This window comes from Chaetura pelagica, unplaced genomic scaffold (genome assembly GCF_000747805.2).
Source record: "Chaetura pelagica isolate M959 unplaced genomic scaffold, ChaPel_1.0 scaffold139, whole genome shotgun sequence".
In the NCBI taxonomy this organism is placed as follows: domain Eukaryota; kingdom Metazoa; phylum Chordata; class Aves; order Apodiformes; family Apodidae; genus Chaetura; species Chaetura pelagica.
This window is the reverse complement of record NW_009970717.1, coordinates 8,504,608-8,516,091: the sequence shown is the minus strand read 5'-3', so window position 1 is coordinate 8,516,091 and position 11,484 is coordinate 8,504,608. Positions and strand designations below refer to the sequence as shown.

Here is an 11,484-nt window from a genome sequence, read left to right as displayed (position 1 = left end):
GGAGCGACCGGCACCGGCACCGGCACCGCCGGGAGGGACACGGCGGGACCCGCAGCCTCGTCCCCTTCCTCCAGGACAGGGGTCCCGGCTTTGCCTGCCCCGCCCCACCCCAACCCCTCGGATCCCTCCAGCTGTGGGTGGGGAAACTGAGGCACGAGGGGGTTGCCCGGTGATGGCAGAGGGGCTGGCCAGGATCCTGCCCGGGGGTCCCTGCAGCAAGAGGGGGTCGGTCCCTTCTCCCAAGTCACAAGTGGTAGAACAAGAGGGAACGGCCTCAAGTTGCACCAGGGGAGGCTGAGGTTGGATTTTAGGGACAATTTGTTCCCCCCCCCCAAGGCTTGGCAGGCACTGGAGCAGGTCACCAGCGTCCCTGGAGGTATTGAAAAGACATGCAGAGGTGGTGGACTTGGTAGTGCTGGGTTAAGGGTTGGGCACAAGGAGGACATGGAGCTGTTGGAGTGAGTTCAGAGGAGGCCACAGAGATATTCCAAGGGCTGGAGCAGCTCTGCTGTGAGGAGTGGCTGGGAGAGTTGGGGTGTTCAGCCTGGAGAAGAGAGGGGAGACCTGAGAGCACTTTCCAGTGCCTGAAGGGGCTCCAGGAAAGCTGGGGAGGGGCTTTTTACAAGGATAGGGAATGATAGGACAAGAGGAAATGCTCTTTCAAGCTGCAAGAGGAGAGACTGAAATAAGAGGAAGAAATTCTTTGCTGTGAGGGTGGTGAGAGCCTGGCCCAGGTTGCCCAGGGAAGCTGTGGCTGCCCCATCCCTGGCAGTGTTGAAGGGCAGGTTGGATGGGGCTTGGAGCAGCCTGGGCTGGTGGGAGGTGTCCCTGCCCATGCAGGGGGGTTGGGAATAGATGATCTTTAGGTCCTTTTCAATCCAAAGCAGCCTGGGACTCCATGCTCGGGCCATGCTGCTCTTCTCATCCTGACGTGCCAGCTCCCACACTCAGGGATGCTGCAGGAGGTGAAGGGATCTGCTTGGACCCTTTGTCCTTCGGGACCACCACGTCCAGGCAGCCCCAGAAGGGGCTGGTGGGGCTGGGGGGGGGCTGGGGGCACGGCCGGGCGGGCAGGGAGCGGAGCGGGGCAGCGGGCGGGCAGGAAAAGGGAAGCTGAAAGGCACGGTGGGTTGAGCAACGTGTCAATCACAGCCCCGGCTCGGGGACCGCAAACCCCAGCGCCCTTCCCATGCAGGGCTCAGCTCCCCGGGCAGGGCTGGGGGGTCCCCTGCCCCGCGGGAAGGGGGAGCTGCAGTTCATTGGGGTGCTGGTCAGGGGCTTGGCCGTCCTGGTGGCTTTGCTGTCCTGGTGGCTTGGCCATCCTGGTGGCTCTCCCATCCTGGTGGCTCTCCCATCCCTCAGGAAGGCCGGGCTGGCCCCAGGCATGGCGTGGTGCAGCCAGGTTTTGGGAAGCTTTAGCCCCTCATGGCTCATCCTGCAAAACCCACTGGTGTGAGTGGTCCCCGTGTCCCCTCCTGCTGCAGGGTGTCCTGCCTGCACCCATCCCCCCCTGCGTGCCAGGGAGCTGTGGTTTGGCTGGGGGTGTGGATGAGGAACCCACTGGCTGTTTCCCCCCCTATCCCTGGCCTCTCCAGCTGCTTCTCCAGGCAGGGAGCAGCTGCCTGGCACGCCACGGGCAGCCAGCACGTGGCACATCCTTGCAGCACCTTCTCCACCATCCTACAGGACTGGAGAGGATAGATGGGATGGAAAGGTGATGCATGGGGAAACCCACCTGTGCTTGTCCTTGCAATACGGGCCTTTCCAGAGCGGGAATATCCCCATGTCCATCCTCTTTGCCCTTTTCCTCCTTCAAATAATCTGCTTTTTGCAGCCTCCCAGTTTACCCTGGGCTGGAGGAAAGCAAGAGTGGCCCATGGGGATGGGGCTGCAGCAGCCCAGGGGGGGGTCCTTTTGGCCAAGATGCCACAGAGAGCTGATGGAGAAACCAGGGCAATCCCTGCTGCTCAGCCATTTCAGCTCTGGCCGGCAGGAATTCCACCCAGCTCACTAAAAATAAGTTAATTATAAAGAAACTCAGATGAAAAGGATCTAATTTTAGCTCAGAACAGGGAGGGACGAGGAAGCCAGGCAAGAAATCTGCCCGACGCCAACGTGTGGCAGGATGATTTATTGTGTATTAAAAGGGCTGGAAGGAAATAAGTCATTGATGAGGGTGACTTCATCAGTGCATGTTCACACACATCTTCCTGATGGGGCTTGTCAGGCAGCGCCCCAGGAAAGAGGTCCTCAGTTTTGGGGGGCTCCTGGGTGTCATAGAGGTTCTTTATAGCCTGGGGGAACCTGCAAGAAAGGGGAAATAGTCCAGGGTGGGATGGATTTGACCTGTCAAGTTTCTCCCTGCCTGTGGGGAGCAGGGTGATGGCACCCAAGAGTGGATTTTGGCTTTCTCCTTAACCCCAAGGGAGAGGGAGAAGAGAAAAACGGGGGATTTTGTGTTTTTTTCAGAGGTATCTGATTACTGCAACTGTCTTTGTGTCTTTGCAGGACATGACCTACCTCTGTATCTCAGCCTCGGATTCATCCAGTCAAAACCTGTAAGTCCTGTTTGCCTCCCAGCACCATGTGTCCGTGGTGGGGGGACAATAACAGCTCTGATTCCACAGGATGAAGGTTGCTGAGAGGACTTTTTATCATTGCTGAGCTTGACAGAAGCTGTGGTTCCTTCTCAGGTGACAAACTTGGGCTTGAAATCTGCTGCTGGCTGTGTTTGCAGGCAGTAAATTTAATTTTCCATCCATTTTCAGGATTATTCTACTGGGCAGGGTTGGGAATTGGAGCATTAGAAGGACAAGGGTTTGTGTCAGTCTTCCCAAATTGCAAAGAGAAGCAAAATCCTAAAACCAATGGGTTTTTTTCCCCATACAAAGCACAGATATTCATTAGTCTTTTAACTAAATGCTGGAGATGAAGCTGCTGAGACAGAGCCCAGGGTTTCACAGGACATGGTGGTGGGGTCCATGGGCACAGGAGCTGCTGGCACCGGGGGGTGTCACTTTGGTCATCCATAAACCACCAGGAGATGGGCAACTCGGAGGGATTTTTCAATCAAACCCTAAAAAGGATTGAAACTCCACACTCGGAGCCTGAGGCAGAGACTGTTTGTGGTGTTTGTGGAGGTGTTGGGTTTCCAGCATCCTTGGGAGCAGCTGTGCCCCGGGGTGGGATTCTGATGGCTCATGCTCCTGCTGAGAGGAAAGAGAAGCTTTACAAGAAAGCCCTGCCTCAGCAAGAACAGGGTTCCTTGGTTGTAAGGGTTTTTTTTCCTTTCTGTTTGTGGCATGTCTGCTGAAAGGGGGGAGGGAACAAAGGAAAAAAACCCAGAGCATAAGCTCGGCTGCCGGAAGGAAGACTCCTTGAAGGAGCTATTTTCTGCTTGTCAGTTTATGCCGTGGATTTCACAATCCTGGTGAACTTTGTGTCCTGCAGAGGAGATGCTTGTGACTCAGGACCTCAGTGGGTCTCAGTGTTACTTCAGTCCTCTCTCACTTTCAGGCTGGAAAGGTAGAGGGAGAGCTTTCCTCTGCCTGCCCGGGTGGGTGAGGGTGGATGGGGTGGCTGCTGGATTCCTGCCCTCCGGGATGAGTTGGGAAAGTGATGCTGTGAGCGTGGAGAGGCTGGAGGCTGCTGGCAAGTGTGCCAAGGGAGCTGGAGGCAAAAGCATTGTGCCCTTGTAAGCAAGGTGCTTCCCTGCTGGTCCCAGCCAAGGGGCTGGAGAGGAGGACGGATCTGGAGAGCTTGGACCAGGGTGGGCATCATGTGCAGGCCCTGAGGGATGCTCTCTGCTCTGTGGAGACAATAAGATGAAGAGAAACCCCCTGGGATGAGCTTTGGGCAGAGAAAGGCTACCACAAAGGGTGATGCTCTGTGGTCAAGGATGAGGCACATCCAATGAAGAGTGATGGACTGACATCTTCCAGGGCTGAGAAGCTCAATATTTTGAGTATGACCAACATCTTCAGAATCTCCCCCACCTCTCCTCCTCTACTTGGGATGCAGAACCCCTGGCTAGTTTTGAATACGTCCTTGGCTGGTTTCTTAGGAGGTTCCTGAGCCCTTTCCTTCTGGGGGAGGGTGAAGAGCAGCATCCCCTTCATCCTTCTTCCAGGGCAGAATGAAGAGCATTTCCTTTGATGGGCTAGCTTGGATTTTGCCTTCAGGAAAGCTGACTCTGAGCCCTGGAGGTCTCCTGGGAAGGCTGTGCTGGAAGCCAGCCCTTGGCGAGGGGCACGGGGGGAATAACTCTGCAGGAGCTCATGCCTTGGCTTCTGAGAAATCAGGAAGGCTGTGGAGGCAAACGCCCACCCCGTCACGTGGAGGCAGAGGAAGTCCAGCACTGGAGAAGGGACAGCCCAAGTTACCCAGAACCAGTTTTTCTGCCTCAAAACTCCCCCAGGGTTTGGTGGGACCTGCGAGGGTGAGCAGGGATGGGCTTGGTGTGGGGCTCCTGGAGGTGCTCACCCTCTTCAAGAGGGATGGCATTGCCCTGCTCCCATCCTGATGCCTTGGGCAACAGGAAATCTCCTGGAAACTATCCTAGATAATGTCCTTCCTGGTAGATGAAAACCAACCCCTCTGCCTTCACCTGGCAGTGGGAGGATCTCTGCTCCCACCCTGCACTGGTGGCTGCAGGATGGTGGGAAGCCCACAAGTGCTGCTGGTGGTTGGGCAGGTGCCTTGCAGGGGTGGGCAGCCCTCCCTTCCTCACCTCCCTCCCTCTCTCCTTGCAGGCTGCAGCATTTTAAGGAGTGCATCAAGTTCATCCACGAATGCCGGCTCGGTGGGGGAGGCTGCCTGGTCCATTGGTGAGAGCTGCTGTCACCACCTCCTGTCCCTTGCTTGCACTGGTCCTTTGGGAGGTGGGGATGGGCTCCCCAAAAAGTGTCCTTCATGTCAAATGGCACCTGTGGTAGGGAGGAAGAAGAGAAGAGAAGCAGGGGAGGGCGAGAGGGAAGGTCTCTATTGCCACGACCCTTGGGGATGGGTGGTCCATGCACTGGGAACTTCAGCATCCAAAGAAGGGGGACAGGGGTAAACCACATGCCTGGAGTCACCAGCAGTGGGACCCTGTCCAGGTAGCTCCCTACCCCAACCCGTGGCCAGGGAACCCTGCTAGAGGGAGTGCCCACGGGAAGGTGCATCCCACGGGCATCCCTTGCTCCGCGGTGGGAAAACCTCTCCCTGACTCTGCTCCCTTGGCCCGGGCCAGCCTGGCTGGGGTGTCCCGCAGCACCACCATCCTGGTGGCATACCTCATGACAGTGACTGAGCTGGGCTGGGAGAGCTGCCTGGCTGCCACCAGGGCCTCCAGGTCCTACGCCAGCCCCAACTGTGGCTTCCAGCAGCAGCTGCAGGAGTACGAGGCGACCCTGCTGCAGGAGGGGGAGCTGCAGGAGTACGAGGCGCCCCTGCTGCAGGAGGTAGGTCCCGCGCCCACCTCCCCTTCTACAGGTGGCTGCAGAGTTTGTGAGTGGGCAGGACTTTTTATTTTGCATGCAGCTTTGCCAGGGCTATTTCTTACCTGGGGATTTTGGGGTTTGCACGCCAAAAACCCCACGAAACCAACAACCAAACACGAAGAAGGAAAGAGAACCAACCGAGACGCGCCGAGATGCGTCGGGAGGGCACTTGAGAGAAGCTCCTCCAAACCCCAGTGCTTTTCTGGAGAGTTCGGTCAGGACACAGCGGGAGGGATTGGCCAGCATCAGGTCACCCGGGAGCCTCGGGAAAGGGGTTGGGCCGGTTCCCGGGAATGCGGGAAGGGGGAGGAAGGCTCTTGTGAGCGGCTGCGGGATGTCTGGGCGTTCTCGGAACTGGCCGGGCTTCCCCTGACAGCAACTTCTAGAGAGGCAGGCGATGGAGAGGAGCAAGTGGTGATGGAGAAATTCTCCTCTCCCCTTCTCAAAATGATGTGGAGCAGAAGTTTTGGAAGGGCAGGAGCCTGGCGGGCAGGTTCAAGGGAGGGATGTTGAAGCTAAGCTGAGCTGGGTGCCAGCAGCTGGGAGGGACAGGGGCATGTTTTCTCAGGAGAGCACCAGTTGCAGGGGGTCAGAGCTGCACTTTTGGCCTGGAAAGCCTTGGAAAGCAAAGGGAAATGCCTCTAAGGGCACTGCTCCTGCCCTGCTCCAGCCTCCCACGCCAGACCCTGCTTCTCTGCCCAGCCCTGGGCTCTGCAGAAAAGGACCAGTGTCCAAAACTGCCCTGTGAGGGCACACGGGCCATGGGTGGACCCCTGCAGGACACAAGGAACCCACAACTCGATGTGTACAAGGCATCTCACAGCCCACGACACCCCAAAAACCTGGTCCCAGCCCTGGAGGTGAAGCCCCTCCCTCTGCCCCAGGCATCTTGCAAGGGCCCCGTGGCAAAATGTCAGCGGAGACCCCTGGGTCCCTCCAGCCCCACCAAGCACTTCCAGGGGATTTCTCTCCTCCCAGAAGAGAGGCAGGGACAGCATGTGACACGGGCCCCAGTGTCAGCCCCTTCCCCTCTGCCCAGTTTGCTGTCACATGAGGAGATGCCCCGTTACCACCCCCTTGGCAAAAAAAAAGAACCACCAACCCAAAACCAACCCACGGATGGGGGTGGAAAATGGCCTGAGGGATTACAAAACACCCGTGGTGCTGGAGATTCCCTGTGGGGCTTCCCCTGGCCAGGGCAGCTCCCCCCAGCCCTTCCCACGCTCTGGCCACGTCCCAGCACTGGCAGCCAGGCAGGGTTTGCTGTGATCCAACCCCCCCTCCATCCAAACTATTCCTCCTGCTCCCCAACATCCCAGCTGGGCTCAGCAAATGCTGGACTTTCCTCCCTTTCCCTCTGGTGCTGCTTTTACCATCACCTCAAATTTTTGCCTGGGCCTTTGCAAGCGTTTCCCTGAGCATCCCTGAACATCCCAAAGGCAGATCCAAGGGTGGAGACACTTAGATGTGTTGTCATTTATTTTTCTTCTGGGGAGCTGTGGGGTTTTAGCAAGAGCCTCTTTTTACTTGAAACATTCCTCACCATCACTGTGCTGGGGGAGGAGGGAAGCTGTGGATGACCCTGGTGGGTGGATTGCTGTGAGCTCGGCCCCAGGGGCAGAGGTTGGGTGCTGGAGCTGGGAATGTTCTGGCATTACTCACCCACAGCTGCATTTGGAGAAGGGGAAGAGCCAGGGTGGATGCTCCAAGCTGACCACTTGTTCCCTGCTCCCTCCCCCTCTGTGAGAGGAAGGGATTAGCAGGCAGGTCAGCTGAGGTGGATGGCTGGGGGTCTGGTGGGTGCTGGAGGCATGAGCCTGCATGGCCAGTGGCCCAGGGGACCTGCTGGCACCTGGGTCCTGTGCCTTTCACCCTGCCAAGCAGCTGCAGTTTGCTTACCTCAGCCGTGGGAGGTCACACCTGCTTCCCCTTGGTGGCTTTGGGGTGGTTTTCCGTGCAGTAGGTGAGAGGCAGGAGCAAGGGTGTTGTGACCTGAGCTTCGGCTTTTGCTGAGGGTAGAAAAGAGGTTTAGTTCCCCCATTTAGCCCAGCTGCCATCCCAGCAGGGCGCTGGGGGTGCTCAGGAGGAAAAGCCTCATGTAGGGTTGTCCAAAACCTGCCAGGAACCAGCCAGTCCTCCTGGGGACCTCCTTCTGTCCTCCTCCCCAGGGCTGCAGCCAAGCATCCTTTGGTGCCTTGGTTTCCTTGATCCAAAGCAGGGACCTCAGACAGGACCCCGGGAAGTAGAAATGGGGAAGATGTTCCCTGGGACAGGGCAGCCAGCTGCAGGAAGCACCCCTCGAGCGTGCAGCTGTGGTTTCGAGCTGGCAAATGGTGCTCATCAGGGCTGGATGGATAAAGAAGGAAGGAAAGGACCAAGAGCAGCAGCAGGATGATGGGTAAGGTTAGAAAAGGAAGTAAGTCAGCAGCAGAGAACAGAGCGTGGATGTGAGAGAAGGCACAGATGGGCATTTGGGTGATGGACTCGTTTACCCCCTGCCTCAAGGTCCCCCTGTGGTGCTGGCACACCCTGGCCAGGCTGCCTTTCACCCCCCCTCCAGTGCCATCCCAGCTGGGACTGGTGCTCCTGGCGTGGGGAGAGAGGAGGAGGGCACTGGGTTAGTGGTCAGGGCTGGAGGAAACGGGCTGTAACCACTTCTTGCTCTGGTTTGAGAAGGAAACGCCTGGCAGCAGCAGCAGGGGGCTTCCCCCTGCCCCCACCAGCTCCTGCCATCCCTCCCTGGGTGGGGGGAGCCAGCTCTGAGGCTGGGCAGTGGGTGCTGAACCCTGGTGGGTGCTGAACATTAGTGGATGCTGAGCCTCTGTGGCCAGGCTGCTCTGCCCATGGGATGGTTTGCACAGGAGGGGTGTTCTCCCCATGAGCAGCTGCCATGGATACTTGCCATGAATCTTATTCCAAATCCTGTACCAAATCCTTTGGGACTCCCTTCCCAGGGGTTGTTCTGGAGCTGGGAAATCAGGCCTGGCTCTCAAGGTCCATCCCAAAGAAGGGCAGGCAGGGAGCCTGCAGCAGCTGTGCCAAGTCCTCCTGTCCAGTGGAGTGGATTTAGGAAATCCAGGCATTCCCAGTGGAAATCCCCTCTGAGCTGACTCTCCTTGGCTGCAGGAGAAGGGGATGTCTTTAGGGTCAGCCTCAGTCTTTATCTTCTTGCAGCTCATGGTCCTTGTGCCTGTGGTGGCCCTGGCAGGACAGGGCTGAGCCACCTGTCCCACTGTCCTGCACCTTGGCTGTGGGGTGTTCCCACGGCTCCCCGGGAAGCTGGGGACACTGTGGGGACATTGGGGGTGCCAAGGCTGGGCAGGTTGGGGGCTGCCTGCCCTCTCACAGAACCCTTCTGGTTGGAAAAGACCTTTAAGATCATAGAGTGCAACCATTAACCCAACTGTCCTGAGTCCAGCGCTCTCCCTCTGCTTCCCTGGGCTGCATCCCAGTGCCAGGGCTCTGATGCTCAGTCCCTCTCTTGGCCCTTCATACCCACTTTTCTAACCCTGTGTCCTCCATCCTTTTCCTATGGTGCTTGGCACTGCTGGGCATGCTCCTACCACTGATCCCAGTAAGCCCTGCTTGCTGGAGCAGCCAGTTCCCAGCTCCCAGTAGAGCTGCCTGTTCCTGCCCACACTTCTGGGTTCTCCAGCCTGGAGCCGTGTGGTCGTGTCTCATCCCAGCAGGAGTGGGAAGCATTTCCACAAACTGTCTCTCACTTCTCAGCCACCTCCAGACCTCAGCCTGCTGCCAGCTGGCTCCTGGCCACGGACAGATACCTGGGATGCCGTGGGGGATGAGAATCACCCCTCAAACTGCCCACGGTGAGCAAGATGCTCTGCAAACAAACCTGCCCGGACCTGCCGGAGCTGAGGCAGCTGTGCAGCTTGTGGAAGCAATTCCAGCCCGTCCCCATGGCAGGGAGGAAGCGTGGGGAAGCTTTCCTGATGGGAATGGGAGGCACACAGGGAACAACGACAGCTTCTTGGCAATGAAGAGCAGAGCCACTGTCCTGGCTGCAGCCTGTGGGAGATGCTGGGGGTGCTGCTCTCCAGGTCTGTCCGTGCCAGGCTGGGGTGTGGGAAGTGCTCACCTGGGGGGAGCCAACCACGGTGTGTGAGCTCCTGTGGAACCAGGACCTTGGTGCTGGCCATGTCTGGGGATGCCTTGGGCTGTGGCCAGGATGCTGCAGGCATTGCCCTTGCTGCTTCCCACCAGAGCTGCCTCAAGCCCCTGCTCTCAATCGGGGGGTGTCTCAGCCCCCCGTGACCTTGACAACCTCTTTTATCCTGGCAGTACCGCTCCTGGATCCGCCGGGACTACGGCAGGAACCCCTTCAAGGACCAGGAGGAGCTGCAGTGCTTGCTGGCCCAGCAGAAGGAGCAGCAGCTGGGGAGCAGGGATGGCTCCTGGCTCTGCTCCCCAGCTCCCACCTCCCCGCTCCCCCACCGTGCAGGTGGCCAGGGCAGAAGCAGATGGATGAACAGATAAGCAGCTGGGCTGCTGGAAGGCAGACCTTGGCCCCAGGGCTTGGAAAACTCTGTGTTCCCTTTGCCAAGTGCCCGTGGGGTTGTGTCCAGGGCAGCAAGGAGCCAGCATCGGGCTCGGCCGTGGCCTCCAGGGTTGGAGCAAGGGCTCACGACTGGGACACCCTCCCCTTGGCTGCTGGCTCAGTGTGTACCTCCAGGCAAACCAGCTAATTGCTGACAGTGTCTTGCTCTGTCCTGTTCCCTCGTTCCCTGGTGGATCACAGCCACTTTTCCATCTCCCAGGCCAGCAGGAAGTCCTGCCCTCCTTCCCTGAACCAGCACAGTATCCGGGTGCTCCTCTGGCTGGGCACGGGGATGCCAACCCAGACCTTGGAAAGCCAGGGTGGGATGAGATGGGGAGAGGCCACCTTGGAACCTGGAGGCTGCTCCAAGGAGACAGGGATGGCTTCTGGGGTGCAGGTGTCTTGCCAAGCCCGGCTGTCACCCCGTGGGATGGGGAGAGGGGCTGGAGGCTGAGCTGTTCATGGGGTTGCAGATCCCTCTTGCCATGTTTGGACTTCCCTGGCCCAGCCTGTCCTTGGCAGATGTCTGTCTGGCATTTTTGCTTCGCCACCCTCCCAGGGAGGGGGGAAATCCAGAGGTGCCAGAGGCTGCAGATCCCCACCGCCTCCATCCCCAGAGCTGGAGTGGTTTTGGGTTTCCCCTCCTGCCTGATCTGGATGTCCCCAGTTGCAAAAGAAGCCACTGGCTCCATTGGACTCAGTCGACCGCAGACCAGTTTAACACTGTCCCTCTCCAGCAGCCTTTTTAATACTGAGAGACTGTGGCCCTGTCCCTTTTTTCACCCAAACTCACACAGTGTGTTCCCAAAGTGTGGGTTTCCCTTGCCAGGACTCCCCACATCCATCCTACAAGGGATCCTACAATCCATCCCAACCCGTTGGCTCAGCCCTTCTACATTGAAACCTTCAACTCTCCCACTGTTGTCTATAAATCCCTTGCCTGCCTTCTGAAAAAGATCTTTTCTGCAATCCCTGCTGGGAAAGGGAGAAAAAAAAAAGACCCTTAGATTATTTCTAGGAATTCCCTTAATGAAAATTTCTGGGTACTCCAAGTGTGACAGGGCTGGGGGTAACTTGCCCAACTCCTAATAAAGAGGAGGGTGATTAAAACCATAAGTGTGGCTGCTCTGGATTTGCCATGTTCCTGGACTCAATGTTTAGGATTCTGGGGAAAAAAAATAATTCTTGGGAATTTTCCCTGTGTTTAGGGTGAGGAAAAGGTCCCTTGGGCTGTTATTCCACATGGAGGAATGCTGTGGTTTGTGCCCTCAGCATGGGAAAAGCAGGGAAAGCATCCCAAGGAATGAAGGAGATGGAGGCCCATAAATGCTGCTGCTGGAGGTGGACTGAAGGGAAGCTGAGCAGACTGGGGGAGATATTGGCTGTAATGCCTCCCTTATCATTTCAGGAAGCAGAAAAATGGAACTCCTGCACAGGAAAAAAAAAGAG

At 57.7% G+C, this 11,484-nt stretch overlaps 1 protein-coding gene across 1 annotated transcript in view; it reads left to right on the top strand.

Annotated features, from left to right (window-relative positions):
- LOC104396376 (dual specificity protein phosphatase 22-A-like) overlaps nucleotides 1-9,974 on the top strand; it is a 12,448-nt gene extending 2,474 nt beyond the window's left edge. Inside the window, exons 4-7 of the mRNA XM_010006214.1 lie at nucleotides 2,474-2,558; nucleotides 4,752-4,826; nucleotides 5,231-5,400; nucleotides 9,778-9,974. Of these exons, the coding sequence (XP_010004516.1) occupies nucleotides 2,474-2,558; nucleotides 4,752-4,826; nucleotides 5,231-5,400; nucleotides 9,778-9,974 (527 nt within the window). The remainder of the gene's footprint in view (nucleotides 1-2,473; nucleotides 2,559-4,751; nucleotides 4,827-5,230; nucleotides 5,401-9,777) is intronic.
- Nucleotides 9,975-11,484: the final 1,510 nt, after the last annotated feature.